Source organism: Hyperolius riggenbachi, chromosome 2, assembly GCF_040937935.1.
Source record: "Hyperolius riggenbachi isolate aHypRig1 chromosome 2, aHypRig1.pri, whole genome shotgun sequence".
Classification (NCBI taxonomy): domain Eukaryota; kingdom Metazoa; phylum Chordata; class Amphibia; order Anura; family Hyperoliidae; genus Hyperolius; species Hyperolius riggenbachi.
Window position 1 is genome coordinate 35,144,196 of NC_090647.1, and position 19,158 is coordinate 35,163,353.

Below are 19,158 nucleotides of genomic sequence, written 5' to 3' on the forward strand. Positions count from 1 at the left end.
TATCTGTTCTCATCCCTCTCCTGCACTCCCCCAGGCCAGTGTGTAAAGGCAGAGTATAGCACAGCAGAAGCTACACTCTAACCTCCCCTCTGGAGTCCAGTGCTATCCCTGTTCAAACAACCTTTCTGTCTACTGCTCCCTCTAGTGCTGGCACCTCACTCGCCTAATGTTGTGTGTAATAATCACAGTAGGAGATGCTGGGCACTAAGGCAAGTGGTGAATGTACAGACGGAAGCACAGCACTGGACACCAGTGGAGATGTGAGAGCACAGCTTCTGCTGCACTATACTCTGCATTTACACACTAAACTGGGGTAGTGCAGGAAGGGGGTGTGCAATGGAATGCAAAAGGATCAGCGCGTTTTGAATATCCCAGGGACTCCCTGTATTATGCATCCACCCTATATGGCATATGGTTTATATTTTCTCTAGTGTGGGGGGGTGCATTTTTTTTTTTGGGGGGGGGGGGACAGGACTACTTGGCTGGATTGACAAAAAAGGCTAGAAACGCTACTGCATAGCACACGAGTTGGGTACCACTATAGCAGTAATACATTAGTCTGTGTCCCATGCTCAGGTAATTTGGGATTCCGGCTGCCAGACTCAGAATTACTTCTCACTTCGAGTTGCTAAGACTTGAAGGGGGAATAGTATTTAACTCCGCCCTAATTTGAGCGGCAGCCGGGTGAACCGAATGACGCCCAACTTACCAGTGGCGTACTGATACGTACGCATGAGCAGACCATACACACGCATGCACAGTACCTGGATGGAATCATGGCACCAAAGAATGTTTACTACTAATACCACCAATTATTATGATTATTACCACCAATAAAGAGCTAATACTGTGATTGAGGGAGGGATCCTTGGGGCCCCTCTAGCTCAAGGGCCCTGTTGCGGTCAAAACCTCTGCACTCCCTATTGCACTCCCTTTTGCTATGCTACTGGACCCGCAACTCCGCAGTGAAGCATCTCCGCAGTGAAGGGAGGAGAGACTGTCCTGGAGGAGGCGGACGCTGCTCAGAAGGTAAATGGGGAGGGAGAGGAGGACAGGCTTGCTACCTACCGGGGGCACCTACCAGGCTACCTGTACTGGGAGCAACTATACTGGCTATCTATACTGGGGGCAACTATACTGGCTATCTATACTGGGGGCAACTATACTGGCTACCTACACTGGGGGTAACTATACTGGCTACCTATACTGGGGGCAACTATACTGGCTACCTATACTGAGGGCAATTATGCTGGCTACCTATACTGGGAGCATTTATACTGGCTACCTATACTGGGGGTAACTATAATGGCTACCTATAGTGGGGGCAACTATACCTGGCTACCTATACCAGGGACAACCATACCGACTACCTATATTGGGGCAACTATACCTGGCTACCTATACTGGGGGCAACTATAAAGGCTACATATACTGGGGGCAACTATAAAGGCTACCTATACTGGGGGCAACTATAAAGGCTACCTATAGTGGGGGCAACTATACCTGGCTACCTATACCAGGGACAACTATCCGGACTACCTATATAGGGGCAACTATAAAGGCTACCTATACTGGGGGCAACTATAAAGGCTACCTATACTGGGGGCAACTATACTGGCTATCTATACTGGGGGCAACTTTACTGGCTATCTATACCGGGGCAACTATACTGTCTACTTATACTAGAGGCAATTATACTGGCTATCTATACTGGGGGCAACTATACTGGCTACCTATACTGGGGGCAATTATACTTAGCTAACTATACGTATGGGCGCATCCTCACAAGTTTGCCTCAGGCAGCAAAAAGTCTAGAACCTAGAATACTTGTATACTATATTTTTATTATGTTTTAATTATATTACTTTAAACTAAATCAGACTGGAGCTGTACGAGTTCATGCTTTCCTGGTTATTGTATTATGCAATCAGTTTACTTATCCCTTGGAGGCCTCATAAGTTAAGAAGACATCTGTGTTTAGCGAAAACCTGAGCGTCATCCCAATGGGGTTTATGGGTAAATGCTTTGATGCATTGCACGTAATTATGGATACTAATCAGTGTTGATGCAATATGGGACAACAGTAATGACACTAATGAGAAAATCCAGTTAAACACCGAGCTTTACTAAGACTTTGGTTAACACAAAACTAACCAAATTAAATATATGTAAGACAAGGCTCCATGAAAAAAAGATGAGTGACTATATTGTATATAAATATTTGTATGTAGAACAGAGGCGCCAGCAGGATAAAAGTCAATAAAATTTTTAAAAATTGCTTGGAGGAAGTGGTGGACTTGCCTCCCAAAAGCAGACACGTGATCCTGTCTTCATATAAATCAATACATTTATTATACGGTACCCCAAAAACAGTGCAACGCGTTTCGCAGGCCCAGCCCGCTTCATCAGGCAATAAACGTGGGGACAAAACAGAATTTCGACAATAGCAGGTGTATCGCCTCTATTTCATATTGTATATAAAGCTTTATGGTCAACAAGTGATACATTTAGACTCACTTGATAACCCTTAGGCCACACTACATGCGACTCCGATTTTTTTTATACAATCCGATTTTTGACTCTGATTTTAAAAAAAGTACTGAATGCTGCTACATTTTTTTAATCGGAATCAAAAATCAGATTATATAAAAAAATTGGAATTACATGTAGTGTGCAAGAGGCCTTATGGAGGTTTTTGGTCTTGCACCTGTGGCAGCCATACTTGTCTCAGCAACCAGTATGGATAAATATGTAGGTATACTTTATTTAATGGTTTTGGAGGCAGAAATAAAGAAAACCTGAGGTGTATTTGAACAAAATAGATACTAATGGCTGATTTACACTAGAAGCCCCGTTCTAAGGGCCCGTTCAGACTACAAAGTGCGGACCGCAACGCATGCGGACCGCAACGCGTACGAACGCACGCCATCCGCGTTCGTATGCGTTGCGTGGCTGATCCCATCACTGAAAAGTGAATGGGACAGCCGCGCGTTTTTGTAAAATCTGCGTGCAGCATGCGTTCCCGGACCGCACAGGTCCGGAACGCATGCTGTGTGAACATCAGACATTGCACTCTATGCAATGTCTGATGTCCTGCGTGTCGGCCCCCCCGCACGCACTTCCAAAACGCATATGGAAACCCGTGCAGTGTGAACGGGCCCTAAGTGCCAGTGGTTTAAAAACATTTTTTTGAATCACATTGCCCAAGTGAGAACACACACATAGCATATCTCAAGCAAGAGTTTTTGAAATCTCTGGCTCTTAGAAAAGCCCTTGTAGAGTGAACCAGCCCTAACTTAGGAAGAATTCTGTATCCTCCTCACACCTAACCCAGTAAGCATAGCCGGCCTTTGATATGAGTGGCCGGAGCGGTCGCTCAGGGCGCCGGCTTCCAAGCGGGCGCCTATAACTGGTTGCCTATACGGAGGGCACCTACACCTGATTTCCTATACTGGGGGCACCTATAGCTGGCTACCTTTACTGAGGGCTCCAACACCTGGCTACCTATACTGGAGGCACCAAACCTACCTATGGGGGGATGGAGACCTTCAACTGACTTCCTATATTGGGGGCACCTATGCTTGGCAACCTATATTGAGGGCACCTACACATGAGATCCTATACTGGGGGCACCTATACCTGGCTACCTGCCTATACTGAGTCTAAGGGCATTGGGGGGGCGCACTGCGGCTATAACGGTTGGTGAAAATTGTCGGTGCTGTGCTATCATTCTAAATGGGGGGGAGGCGGCTAACTGTCCCACTGATTGTTTTTATTAATATTCCTAAAAGGTTCTAGCCTTCATTTTTAAGTGTATTCAGGATAATGCACTCTTTACATCCATTTGTGGTTATTAATAGTATTTTTTCTATTATATATACGTGACGTGTCACAGAGATCTGAGCATTTGGCATGATGTGTCACAACGTCAGAAAGGTTGGGAACCACTGTCCTAGGAGATATCTCAGGAGAAAAGGGGAATTGCATATGGGCCTGTGTGTGTGTATACGTGCGTGCGTGTGTGTATATGCACGTGGGAAGAGGATGAAGAGGGGCACAAAAATCAGTTTTCGCTCAGGGCGCTGTGAAACCTAAGGCCGACCCTGCCAGTAAGTTTGTGGCCTCGCTTCTCTTTGTGCAAGAGCACTGATATCCTGCATTTTCGGTTTGCAAAAGTTCGGTTCGAGCGAACTTTCGCAAACAGCAATAGACTTCAATGGGGAAGCGAACTTTGAAAACTAGAAAAATTTATGCTGGCCACAAAAGTGATGGAAAAGATGTTTCAAGGGGTCTAACACCTAGAGGGGGGCATGGTGTGGTGGGATACACGCCAAAAGTCCCGGGGAAAAATCTGGATTGGACGCTAACCAGCGTTTTAAGGGCAGAAATCACAATTAATGCTAAATTGCAGGCCTAAAGTGTTTTAAAACATCTTGCATGTGTATACATCAATCAGGGAGTGTAATTAGAGTTCTGCTTCACACTGACACACCAAACTCACTGTGTAACGCACCGCAAACAGCTGTTTGTGTAGTGATGGCCGTGCTGGACTGGTGTGTGGACTGGTGTGTTTTCAAGCCCATATGGTTGCCGGCCGGGCTGTGGTAGCTCAGTGATCTGAACAACAGTGACTGTCCAGCTGATCAAATTTGGTCTGTCCACAATGAAGCAACAACAACCTTATTATCTTTGGTGTGCCACCCCCACCCGAGACACTCATATAGCTGGCGGTTATTGCTTCATTGTGATACGCAAGTCCCTTCACCGCGGCAAGGTAATGATCACAAAGGGGAATGGGCACATGTCCATGCCTTTTGTTTTGCTGTTGCAGCTGCACTGCAGCCAGAAAAATTAGGCAGGCATGTACACGCACCAGAAAAATTATTACGGCGGCCACTGCTAGCAGAGGCCTTCAAAATTCATGAATCCGCCTGGGGTCCTGGACCCTGTTGGCGTGGCGGAGAAGGCAGTCAAGCGGCCTGTGGGCAGAGATGCTGTGTGGGGAGCGACTTAGTCTTGGGGCAGGCAGTCACACGGCGTGCAGGCAGAGATGCTGTGTGTTTGGACTGACTTAGTCTTTGGGTGGGCAGTAGCCCTCCAGGATCCATGCCTCATTCATTTTGATAAAGGTGAGGTACTGAACACTTTTGTGACTTAGGCGACTTCTCTTCTCAGTGACAATGCCTCCAGCTGCGTTGAAGGTCCTTTCTGACAGGACGCTTGAGGCAGGGCAAGATAGAAGTTGGATGGCAAATTGTGACAGTTCTGGCCACAGGTCAAGCCTGCGCACCCAGTAGTCCAAGGGTTCATCGCTGCTCACAGTGTCTACATCTACACTTAAGGCCAGGTAGCCGGCTACCTGCCGGTCCAGGCGTTGGTGGAGGGTGGATCCGGAAGCACTAAGTTGAGGCGTTGGACTAAAAAATGTCCGCATGTCTGACATCACCATGAGATCGCTGGATCGTCCTGTCCTTGCCTGCGTGGACATGGGAGAAGGATTACTGGCAGTGGTACCTTTATTGCGTTGTGCTGTGACATCACCCTTAAACGCATTGTAAAGCATAGTTGCCGGCTTGTTCTGCATGTGCTGCATCTTTTCTGCCTTCTGGTGAGTTGGTAACATGTCCGCCACTTTGTGCCTATACCGAGGGTCTAGTAGCGTGACCACCCAGTAATTGTCATTCCCCTTGAGTTGTTTTATACGGGGGTCCCTCAACAGGCTTGACAGCATGAAAGATGCCATCTGCACAAAGTTGGATCCAGACGTACTATACATCTCCTCTTGCTCTTCCTCAGTGACGTCAGGTAAGTCCTCCTCCTCCCCCCAGCCATGAACAATTCCACGGGAACATTGAGCAGCACAAGCCCCCTGCCTGCTGCGGTTGTACTTCTGCCGCCTCCTCCTCCGCCAAAGAAACACCTTCCTCATCATCCGAGTCTGACTCCTCTTCCTCACATGACTCTTCCTCCTCTTCCTCCTCCCCCCTCTGTGCTGCCGCAGGCGTTGAGGAAACATCTTATTCTCATGAAAATTGCTCCCACAACTGTTCCTGCCACAACTGTTCCTGTTCACGCTCCTCCACAGCTTGATCCACCACTCTACGCATGGCACGCTCCAGAAAGTAAGCGTATGGGATCAAGTCGCTGATGGTGCCTTCACTGCAAGTCGCTGATGGTGCCTTTGCCCTCCATCAACCTACAAACCCCTGCCGAACTGCACCGCAAGTGTGCTGGCAGTCCCAGCTGTCACCTCTCCCTTACATTCCTTGCCTGTCATAGGTAACTATACTGTAGGTGCCCCTTAGTATTGGGGTAGCCAGAAGTACCCTCAGTATTGAAGTAGCTAGAGGTGCCCCTGACTGAAGGGAGATCTCTGCAAAGGGAAGGATGGAGGGAGGTGCTCGCGCTGCTCGGGAAGGGTATTGAGCTGCCTTTCCATCACCAGGCACCTATAGACATGTGCCTACAGTGCCTTATGGTAAATCCGGCACTGGACCCACCGTTTAGGGTTGCCTAACAGCATAGCTATGATCATCATCATCCCTTCATCTTTTTAGCCTGGGCTAAACAAGTACAAATTTTCTACCATGCGGCTAATCACAGAGCAGTCAAAACTTTTTTTGGTCTGCAGCAGTTACTCAGAAAGGATTTACAAGTTGTCAATCCTTTGGGAAGTTATTAAGGCTCGTTGCTGACCCTTTCTTCCTTCTCTTGTTGTAAACACTAGAGGATTATCTCATTAACCAGTCGGTTAACTTGTCATGTGGCATTAAAAGTCACAGGTTCTAAAAATACACAGTGTACTGTCCTCCAGGAGACTGGAGGCTGCTATATAAGAACTGTGCAGAAGGAAAGCACACATTGTATTTATAGTTGAGATTGCCAACATTCGACTCAGTGTTATTCATCATTATACTAGGGTAAGTACCGATATGGCTATGTTTATAGATTGACCTGAAGACCTTGACCTAAAGAAAACAATTGACAAGGAATGGTGTTTTCAAAATGTAATCCATTATCATCCCACCAAAAATTTGAGGCAACATGTGCTCCAAATGTTATTATTATTATGATTTATATAGTGCCGACATCTTCCGCAGCACTTTACAGAGTGCATATTCATGTCCAGTGCTGTTCGGATACCACTTTTCACTATCTGGATCTAATTCGGATCCGGATACCCTGATATCCGATCCGGGCCAGATATCTGAGTTTAAAATAGAAAACCGGAAGTGACCTGAAAATGGCTTAAAATGCTTCCAAAAGGGGGTTTAATGTGAATTAACCTACCAGTTTGTTACAAGTTGAGGATGTTACCACTACAAGATGAGAGTGTAACCACTTAGCCGGTGGGAATCTACCACATTTATTTAAAAAACAAAAACACAATTCCTATAATATTTATACTCTCAGTACTATATAGGGGTTTTGTAGCTTAATGTTATTGACTGTAGTCCTCCATTTTAGTTGGTACCTAGATATGGATTCCAAAAACAGATGGTAAGATAAACTTCTTCCTATTGCAACTAGTGAAAAAAAAAAAAAAGACAAGACAGCGAACATGTATATGGTGCTTTTCTCCTGTCAGACTGCCCTAGAGTGCGCTCAGTAGGCAGTAGCAGTGTTAGGTGGTCTTGCCCAAGGTCTCCTTACTGAATAGGTGCTGGCTTACTAAATAGGAAGAGCCGAGGTTCAAATCCTGGTCTGCTGTATCAGAGGCGGAGCCCTTCAAGCAAACCTGAAGCGAAAATAAACTTATGATATAATGATTTGTATGTGTAGTACAGCTAAGAAATAAAACATTATTAGACAGATATGAGTCTCATATTGTTTCCCAGTACCAGAAGAGTTAAGAAACTTCAGTTGTTATCTATGCAAAAGAGCTTCTCTGAGCTGACCCAAATTGGGTCGCAGACAGCCCTGTACTTATCTCAACCTGTCTCTCGATGTTGTTGTTTTTTGTTTAAAGGATACCCGAACTGACATGTGACATGATGAGATAGACATGTGTATGTACAGTGCCAAGAACACAAATAACTATGCTGTGTTCCTTTTTTTCTTTCTCTGTCTGAAAGAGTTAAATATCAGGTATGTAAGTGGCTGACTCAGTCCTGACTCACTGATAAGAAATTCAAACTATAAAACACTTTCCTATCAGAAAATGGCTTCTGAGAGCAAGAAAGAGATAAAAAGGGGAATTTCTTATCAGTGAGGGTCACACTGTAGTCACTTCCTGTCTGAGTCAGGACAGAATGAGCCACTTACATACCTGATACAGTGGCTTGCAAAAGTATTCGGCCCCCTTGACGTTTTCCACATTTTGTCACATTACTGCCACAAACATGAATCAATTTTATTGGTATTCCAAGTGAAAGACCAGTACAAAGTGGTGTACACGTGAGATGTGGAACGAAAATCATACATGATTCCAAACATTTTTTAAAAATCAATAACTGCAAAGTGGGGTGTGCGTAATTATTCGGCCCCCTGAGTCAATACTTTGTAGAACCACCTTTTGCTGCAATTACAGCTGCCAGTCTTTTAGGGTATGTCTCTACCAGCTTTGCACATCTAGAGACTACAATCCTTGCCCATTCTTCTTTGCAAAACAGCTCCAGCTCAGCCAGATTAGATGGACAGCGTTTGTGAACAGCAGTTTTCAGATCTTGCCACAGATTCTTGATTGGATTTAGATCTGGACTTTGACTGGGCCATTCTAACACATGGATATGTTTTGTTGTAAACCATTCCATTGTTGCCCTGGCTTTATGTTTAGGGACGTTGTCCTGCTGGAAGGTGAACTTCCGCCCCAGTCTCAAGTCTTTTGCAGACTCCAAGAGGTTTTCTTCCAAGATGGCCTGTATTTGGCTCCATCCATCTTCCCATCAACTCTGACCAGCTTCCCTGTCCCTGCTGAAGAGATGCACCCCCAGAGCATGATGCTGCCACCACCATATTTGACAGTGAGGATGGTGTGCTCAGGGTGATGTGCAGTGTTAGTTTTCTGCCACACATAGCGTTTTGCATTTTGGCCAAAAAGTTCAATTTTGGTCTCATCTGATCAGAGCACCTTCTTCCACATGTTTGCTGTGTCTCCCACATGCCTTGTGGCAAACTGCAAACGGGATTTCCTATGTTTTTTTTTGTTCACACTTGCTTTCTTTTTGCCACTCTTCCATAAAGGCCAACTTTGTGCAGTGTACGACTAATAGTTATCCTATGGACAGATTCCCCCACCTGAGCTGTAGATCTCTACAGCTCATCCAGAGTCAAATCAAATCAAATCAAAGATAGCTTTATTGGCATGACCAAGATTCATTACAGGTATAGCCAAAGCAAGGGGAAATAGGGGACATGGGAGGGGGTGGGGTAGGGGGACAATGGCTAAGCAGTCTGTGGACATTTTTTAGGTTTACAGTTCCGTTATGCTCCTCTCAGTCTGTGGCATGCTGTGACATAGTGTGCAGCGATTTTCACTGTGGATTCCTCTTCTCCCAGTAGGATATTTGTTTTTCTCTCATCTTCTAGTGTGAGAAAGTATGGGAATAGTTCCAACAATTTCTTAAAGTAAGTGTCGCTGGTTGCAGTATATCTGGGGCAGTGCAGTAGGAAGTGGCTTTCATCCTCAACAGTCTTCTGCTCACAGTGTTGGCATAGTCTCTCCTCCCTGGGTTTGTATGTCTGTCTGTGTCTCCCAGACTCTATTTCGAGGTTGTGAGCACTCAATCTGTAGACACTCAGGATTTTCCTCTCTTGAGAGTTTTGCAGCTTTTCCAGGTATGGGGCCATTTTATATTCTCTTTGTAGAGATTGGTATATGGTTAGCTTTTGTGACTGTTTTATTTCACTCCTCCATTTTTCCACATAGGCCTCAATTCACTAAGATCATGCTAGAGATAATAAGGCAAGAGAAAACATACCTCCACACGTGAGAGAGTTATCTTACCTCTTCATTCCTTAAGTTACCTCTCCTGTAGTTAATTTACCTCCTCTGTAGTTAATTTACCTCCTCTGTAGTTAATTTACCTCCTCTGTAGTTCTTTTCACATGCAGCTAATTAGCAGCCTGTCTTTAACTCTGGAGTTATTTTAAGGATTGGAGAGTTAATTTAAAGACAGAAGAGTTAACTTTAGGCTTGCCTGAGGTAAAATGTTTCCTAAATACTACATGCCTTATCACCATGGTAACAACTCTAGAAGAGTTATTAAAGACAGGAGATAAGCTTAGTGAATTGAGGCCATAGTCTCCTTTGCTCTTAGCTGTGGTGTGTTTTATCTGGACTTTTGTTATGACCTGTGGGTCCTGGGTTGGAGGGAGTATAGAGCTGACCACGAATTTCAGTGCACACGGCTTTTCTTGGTGGGGTGGGGTTAGTCGGGGCTGCTGCTCTGTAGGTGGGGCCAGAAGGACAACACTCTCTTCTGTATCTCAAGCAGTAATGGGAATCTCCCCAGCTCAGCTTGGCAGGCATTGTTTGAGGTACTCCGATGGACATGGAGAAGGTGTTTGCAGAACTCAAGGTGGAGTATTTCTGTTGGGCTGGATTCCCATTTTGATTTGTCTGGGTAGGTGGTGGGGCCCCATACTTCACTTCCATACAGTAGGATTGCGGTGATGACACGGTCAAATACTTTCAGCCAGACCTTTACTGGTGGTTTGAGGTGGTGCAGTTCTTTCCTGATGGCATTGAACGTTCGGCATGCTTTAGCTTTTAGGGCCTCCATGGCTGACTTAAGGTTTCTGATTGGTTGATTTCCAGACCAAGGTAGGTATATTTATCAATTCTGCTGATTTCACAGTCACCATGGGCCTCTTGACTGCATTTCTGATCAGCACTCTCCTTCTTTGGCCTGTGAGTTTAGGTGGACGGCCTTGTCTTGGTAGGTTTACAGTTATGCCATACTCCTTCCATTTCTGAATGATCGCTTGAACAGTGCTCCGTGGGATGTTCAAGGCTTTGGAAATCTTTTTGTAGCCTAAACCTGCTTTAAATTTTTCAACAACTTTATCCCTGAACTTTCTGGTGTGTTCTTTGGACTTCACGGTGTTGTTGCTCCCAAGATTCTCTTAGACAACCTCTGAGGCCGTGACAGAGCAGCTGTATTTGTACTGACATTAGATTACACACAGGTGCACTCTATTTAGTCATTAGCACTCATCAGGCAATGTCTATGGGCAACTGACTGTACTCAGACCAAAGGGGGCTGAATAATTACGCACACCCCACTTTGATTTGTAAAAAATGTTTGGAATAATGTATGATTTTCGTTCCACTTCTCACGTGTACACTACTTTGTATTGATCTTTCACGTGGAATTCCAATGAAATTGATTCATGTTTGTGGCAGTAATGTGACAAAATGTGGAAAACTTCAAGGGGATCGAATACTTATGCAAGCCACTGTATTTAACTCTTTCAGGCAGAGAAAGAAAAAAAGGAACACAGCATAGTTATTTGTGTGCTTGGCACTGTACATACATGTCTATCTCATCATGTCACATGTCACTTCGGGTATCCTTTAAGGTTTTACTGCAGGAAAGTCCAAAGGGTCATTATCTCTGCTTTGTTTTATAGTTTAAAGTACAGAGTGTGCTTTCCAAACTGCAAATATGACAGAATGATGCAATGTTATGAAAAAATCTATATAACTGAAAATAAAAATATGCTACTAATGTTCTATTCATTATCCGTACTACACATTCAATTTATTGTATCATAAGTTTTATTTTCGCTTCAGTGTCACTTTAACAAGTACACTATCCAGCTTGAAGTATAGACTGCCCACAGTTCTGGTTACTCTTTTTTGCCTACTGAACTACTTGTGTGATTTCTGCCAACTGTGACAACACCCATTACATGCACAAATAAATGCAAAGTAAGGACACTGAAATGTTATTTGTCAAATATTTGCAATTTACAAAGCACTAATGAGAGGATTGCTCTTTTCCTGGCTAAATTTGTATTTCACATTAATGTTAAAGCGGATCTGAGATGAAAAACTAACTATAACAAGTAACTTGTTGATATATCTTATCTAACGTTTAGATGGTTTACACAGCAAATCTAGCTGCAAACAGCTTTAATAGAAAATGATTATTTCTTCCTGTGATACAATGACAGCAGCCATGTTGTTTGTAAACATTACATAGAGGCAGGCTTATCTGTATCTTGAGCCATCAGCCTAATCCCCTCTCCTCCTCCCTCCTCCCCTCTGCCTCTGAAATCAATGGCTAGTAACACCTCCTTCTCTTCCTGCCCAGACTGAGCTCCCATGAGCCCTTGCTGCTGCCAAGGCTCTCTGAAAACCTGTGGGTGTGGCTTTTTAGTTTATAGGGAATTAGAGTATTAAAACAAAAACAAAAAAGTATTTGGCTTAAAGGAATGCTCTATAAACAATAGGAAAGGAACACAATTATGCAATGTGTAAAAGTACACCTCGGATCCACTTTAAGGGCCCTTTTCCACTAGCAATCGCTAGCGTTCACGCTGAACGCTAGCGATTGCTGAATCGCAATTACCGGCGATTCCCCGACGTTCGCGGCCGCGATTTTGCTATGCTATGCACTGCATAGCAAAATCGCGGCAATAATCGCTCCGCCGCGCGATCGCGATCCGGTCAAAAACGAATCGCGGTAGTGGAAATGACCTACCGCGATTCCTATGCTAAAAGCAAACTGTAGCGATTTGACAAATCACTAGCGGTTTGCGGTTTTGCGATTAAGCAATCGCAAACGCTGTAGTGGAAAAGGGCCCTAAGTGTCTCTTCAGACCGCAAATTTGAAGATATGAGGCTGCGTCACATGTATCCATGCAAATTCTGCAACTATTTCCTGAAATTATTTGCATGCACTAACCTGCATTTTGTAATTTTTAGGAACATTTTCCGCTGAAATTTTGTGATTTTTTTTTTTGAGTGTGTGTGCAGGTTTTTATGCAAACGTTCAGATTGCGATTGGTCTGTGCTGAGGTTCATTTGCATGAAAATGTATTTAATGAACATCAAAATCACATGTGGTTTTTCGGCAGTGTGTCTACTTCTTGCTTTCATGGAAGCAGACATATTGTTAACATCCCGTATTTCTAAATTAGCTGCCCTGCCGTGGCAGTCAGGTGACACAGGGGAGAGACAACTTGTGCTTAGTCACAGATGAGGGGGAATTAAACAGGCTGAACTCTCTAATTGCATACAGGGTGCATTTCTCTGTTTTCCTTCTGTCCTGTGCAAGAGTTCAGGTCCAATTTAATTACTTTTGGGGTATTTTTTCACTTGTTTGATGCCGGAAAGGAAAACTGAGGAGTAAAGTAAGGTCTCTTTCACATGGAAGGATGAAGGCAGTGAAATCACCACCTGTCAGCTGCTTCATACATCTTCCAGGCGCTTGCTAGTTCTCAACATGGGCATTGCCAGCCACCCCACTATATCACAGCTGTACTTGCAAGCAACATTTTGTTTTGTTGCTGGGTAAGTGCACCGAAGAGAAAGTGCTGACAAGCATGCAGTGGTGGCACCAGCTTCAAATGGGGGGAGGGGGGGGTTACAGTATGATGGCTGGCTACATGGGCAAGGCCATTTGGGTGATCAAAATCAATGTTTTCCATGGCGAGCTTTAAATATTTTTTGCCCCACTCAGTGATAAAATTAAGGCCAACTAGTTCAGTAATAATAGGAACCAAATATAGCATTTTAGCAGAACAGATTGTCCAAATGATGGTGCTATTATGGAAGAAAAGTTACTACAGATGTAATTCGCTAGTTGATGGCTAGTTGACTGGCATGCTTAAATTCTTACTTGCTAGCAAGTTTTTCCTGTGTGGACAGATCACAGAAAAATCATTCCAGCCCCCAGCTTGTGCCTGCTTACTCTACGAGCAAGGAGAGGAGGACGAAGCAGGAGGGAGAAAAACACTGTATAATTCCTTATCTTAGTAGCTAAGCATTGCTGGTGACTAGAGCATGAATATTATCCTGATTCAAAACTTCCTGTCTGTTAAATACAAGCTTTAGTTTATTGGCTAATTTAAAAGAAAAACAGTGAGCTTTCAGCTTGTAAGCCTTCTTCAGACTCTATTCCTCTTGACTGACAATGTTAGAACATAATCAGAGGAGGTAGAGAGATTTTTCTTTGCAAATATAAGCGTCATCCTGATACATTAATTACAAGGGATCTTGCAAGGATTGTGAAGTATTTATCCTTAAGATCCTTGGTTTATGTAATGCCTGCCTAGACTCAGGCTGACATGGAGAGTTTTTTACAGACCCTATCCTGTTCAGCGTATGCTGCTGGAGCCTGGAAACATCCCGACAAGGGCGTATTTCTTTTTGCCATTTGAAAGAGGTTTTAGTTGGATCAAGGGCCATATTTGCTTCTCCTCTTATCCTTAAAGGGACTCCGAGCTCTAAATAAAAACAAAATTGGTACTCACCTGGGGCTTTCTGCAGCCCAGTGTAGGTCGGGAGGTCCCACGGCATCCATCTGGCCCTTCTCCCAGGCCTTCTCCTGCATATGCGCACTACTGTCACGCCGACCGCCGTGATAACGCGAGGCGGCCGGCGTGGTGATGACAAACATGACGTTTCAGGAAGAGAAGCTCGACACTCGAGCCCAGTGTCACCGGGAGCCCCCGGGAGCCATTTCTGAGCAAAGGCCTGGGAGAAGAGCCAGATGGACACCGTGGGACCTCCCGATCTACACTGGGCTGCAGAAAGCCCCAGGTGAGTACCAATTTTGTTTTTATTTAGAGCTCGGAGTCCCTTTAAAGAAGCTTTCAGCACTTTCATTAGAAAAAGAGTTCCTGATTAACCTAACTCTTTGATATTACTTTTCTTGCTTTACATTTGTAAGTACATTTTTGCTTGCTTTGTGCTTTAGGCTAGGCTCACAGTGCGATGTTGCATTGTGAAGCGATGTTAAAGTCGCAACGCAGAATTACAGTGCAATGCAAAAAAGGTAGTAATGCCCAGTAACGCTGCATAGTGTTGAGCCGAAATTTTCGAAATTTCGCGTTACTATAATTACGCATGCGAAATTTGCTATTACGATGCGAAATTATGGTAGCGTAATTGCCAGTAAAATCGTAATTGAAAATACTGTAAGCGTAATTTTCAACGCGTAATTTCGCGTTTTGTTCATAACGTAATTTCGCGTTAAACCATAACGTAATTTCGCGTTAAACCATAACGTAACTTCGCATTTCTTCGTAATTTTGCGAATTTCATAATTACTTGTTAGCAGGGTTGCTCGCGAATTTTCGCCAAAGGCATTTTCGTCTGCATGGCGAATTTTGATGCGAAATATCACTACATGGCGAATCTTATATGCGAAATAGCATTCCGTAATGCGAAAACGACGTGAAAATTAACGCTTACAGTAATATGAACTATCGCGAAATTACGTTATGTGACTACGCTTACAAACGGTTGCATGCAAGGCAAACGTAATTTCGCGATACCCACTGTAATGCGAAAATTACGCTTTTTACGTGGAATTTCGCAAAATCCTTCTTCATTACGATTATGTACTTACGGCCATAATCGTAAATACACAAATTACGCAAAATTTCGCGAAATCGTAATTAAGTCATTACGCTCATCTCTAACGCTGCATTACCATCACATACAGTAGGTACAGTAAAACATATAGGCAATGAAAAGTATGCTTTTCTGTACCTGGTAACATGTATGTTACCATAACACTACACGTTACAATGCAACACTAACGTCGCACTGTGAGCGTCCCATAGACTTATCCCTGCAGTGCCGTAAACTTATCAGAGTTTATAACGCAGCTCCACCATGTCCCACTGTGAACATAGCCTGACAGGTTTGTTTTTTATAGATTATTTCTTTTTTAATAGATGAAGGGAAAAACTAATAAACTGATTCTGATCGTAATGGCGGTTTTATGGATAATCTTGATTTTGTGTTGTTTTGTAAACTTTAGTTTTTGCATATATGCATTGTAGTCTATGAGGCATAAGAAAACACTTTCCTGCAGGGCCGGCCTTAGGTTTCACAGCACCCTGAGTGTAACCAGATTTTGGTGCCCCCCCCAATGCATCCTCTTTATGCACGCGCACACACACACACACCCATGTGCAAGATCCACTTTAGTGTAGATCGGCAGATCCTCCCTTTTGGTGTATATGGGCAGATTCCCCCCTTTAGTGTATATAAGCAGATCCCCTCTTTAGTACATATAGGCAGACCCCCCCTTAAGTGTATATAGGCAGATTCCCACCTTTAGTATATATAAACCGATCCCCCTTTTAGTGTATATAGCTAGGCAGATAAGTAGTGTATAGTATACACGCAGTCAGATCCCCCTTTAGCGTATATAGGCACCCCCCCCCACACACACCTCCCCAGCTGGGAGGCAGTTGGGGAATCTCACGTTTCTGCTTATAGCTGGGGACAGGACATGGCCAGGAGTCAGCAGTGACAAGCAGGTCTCTCTCTGATTAGTGCACAGCGCAGACATCGCCTGTGAGTGAGGGGCGGTGCTACTGACATGCACGGCTCACACAGACTCAGCAAGAGGCAGCAGCAGGTTCCTGGAGTCTTTGCCCCATCACCCCCAGCAGCACCAGGGGGCAGAGCTACCACTCACAACAGCCACAGATGAAGCCGCAGCCAGCAGGTAGAAATGCGGCTAGAGCCAGTTGAATGCACATCACGTGCACCCCTTGGAAGCTTGCGCCCTGAGCGCCCGCTCCGGTCAGAGGCCGGCCATGCTTTTCTGTATATTATTATTCAGTATTTATGCAGTGCCAACATCTTATGCAGTGCTGTACAGAGTATATTGTCTTGTTGGGAAGCTAATAAACTTATCTGTATGTTTTTGGGATGTGGTAGGAAACCGGAGTGCCCGGAGAAAATCCACATAGATGGGGAGAACATACAAACTACTTGCAGAAGTTGACCTGGTTGGGATTTGAACTGGGGACCCAGCACTGCAAGGGGAGAGTGGCCACTATCTCACTGTGCTGCCCACGATCTATGAGAAAACCCATTTTTTGCATACATGCATGAATGTCTGTGAGGCTTAAGAAAATTTTGCATTACCATTTTGCAACATAATTGCAAATTATGATATGAAATTATGGTTATGCGAAATTTGTGCTCATTACTAGTCCCTAAGAGCCTAGAGACAGCCGGTACTAAAAGGGATAAATTACCTACCATACATAAGGGCCCTTTTCCACTAGCAATCGCTAGCGTTCACGCTGAACGCTAGCGATTGCTGAATCGCAAAATGCAGGAAAGTTCCGGCGATTGCGTTCACGATTTTGCTATGCTGTAGTGTGCATAGCAAAATCGTGGCAAATATCGCTCCGCAGCACGATCGTGTTTGAGCCAAAAATGAATCGCGGTAGTGGAAATAACCTACCGCGATTCCTATGTTATTTAGCAAACCGTAGCGATTTCAAAAATCACCAGCAGTTTGTGATTTTGCGATTCAGCATCGCAAACGCCGCTAGTGGAAAAGGGCCCTAAAATAGGTGTTGATTGATTTCAGAGAGCTTATGATTTCCTTCTTCCTGTATTATAATTTTTTAAAATGAACTTTTTATTGTACTGTGTATTTATTAAAACTGTATTTACTGTGTTTCGAAGGTTGTTGCTATTTTAGTAACATAACATAACTATGATTAATTCCACAGAGAGACCCTAAAATCCATTGGTAATAAGCAAAGGAAATGAATTATACCACATTGCAAGATAACTCCACACAGATTTCTGTTTATGAAAGCCAGCTGTATCAGATCTCAATAATCATTTTCCTTGTCCTCTCTTTCCTCACGTATGGCTTCTTCCTCTACTTCATCTTCAGTATCTTGGCCATCTATTTCACCACCGACCGTATCCGAGAGCAATCCCGTTATGTCCTGTTTTCCCACATGCTTATCAATGACACCATGCACCTTTCCGTAAACCTTTTCCTTTGTGTGGCTCATCAGTCCTTTCGTTTCTCGGGGTCGGTCTGCTATTTGACCATTGTTGTTGCATCTGTCACCTATCGAGTGACCCCGTACAACCTGGCAGTCATGTCTCTGGAACGTTATTTGGCCATTTGCTTCCCACTGCATTATGTAATATTATGCACGATTCAAAGGTCCTACTTGGCCATAGCAGTCATATGGATCATTGCAATAATACCTCATCTTTCAGATTTCGTCATCATCATGATGAAAGCAGAGGGAATGAAGCTTCTCTCACGCAATGTTCTATGTAAGCAGGAACAGTTATTTTTACTGCCTGTGCAAAACACAATAAGGTTCGCTTTCTATCTGGCTAGTTTGGTTCTGGTGGCCCTCATCATTTTCTTCACCTACATCAAGGTTATGTTGATCGCTAGGAAGACTGGGTCCAGCAAATCTTCTGCCACCAAGGCTAGGAAGACAGTAACACTTCATGCTTTCCAGCTCTTACTGTGCACATTAGCTCTTTCCAACATCATTACTGAAGTCTATGGTGGATATTTAGTGGTCATGGCCAACTTTTTCTTCTTCGTGTGTATTCCACGGCTCCTGAGTCCTCTTATCTATGGCCTTAGAGACAAAGAGTTCCGGAAAAGTATTACAAAGATGAACTACTTCATCACTCTTAAGAAGAAGTTTGTAAACATAGAAAATGAAAAATAAATGGCTGTTTTTATTGTATCTTTATCATTTGTCTATAAGAAAATTACTAAACAGGTCCATGAAAAGAACCCAAAATATATTGGAGCACCTCATATATTCACTTATTGGGCTTGATTCACTAAACCGTGATAACTCAAATATCACACCTTATCAAAGATATAACACCTTATCAAAGTTAACACACCTTATCAGAGTAGCATAGCGAGCGCTACAAACTTATGCCTGTTAATTGGCAATGGCACTCATCCTACCCTGAGCCCCTGCGGGTTCGTAGCGCTCGTTATGCTACTCTGATAAGTGGTGTTAACTTTGATAAGGTGTGATATTTGAGTATAGTGAATCAAGCCCATTATGTATCTTGGTGGGAGAGTCAGTGGTAGGAATGCTCATTTGGGTTTTCCACAATTTTAATTTCTGCATTACCGATTGGAAATTGGCCTTTCGTATTGGAATTCATAATTGGAATTCCATGGAAATCTGATTTACCGCAACTCAGTAATTTTAGCCCAAACACAG

General features: G+C 43.9%; 1 protein-coding gene across 1 annotated transcript; it reads left to right on the forward strand.

Annotated features, from left to right (window-relative positions):
* The first annotated feature begins 17,697 nt into the window (after positions 1-17,697).
* Positions 17,698-18,642, forward strand: LOC137544762 (odorant receptor 131-2-like). Its single transcript, XM_068265853.1, has one exon. The coding sequence runs from the start codon at positions 17,698-17,700 to the stop codon at positions 18,640-18,642; it is 945 nt and encodes a 314-aa protein (XP_068121954.1).
* The last annotated feature ends 516 nt before the right edge of the window (positions 18,643-19,158 follow it).

What these genes read in the sequence shown, in the direction of transcription:
- LOC137544762 (XM_068265853.1), top strand. Translation starts at nt 17,698, where the DNA reads ATGAATTATACCACATTGCAAGATAACTCCACACAGATTTCTGTTTAT.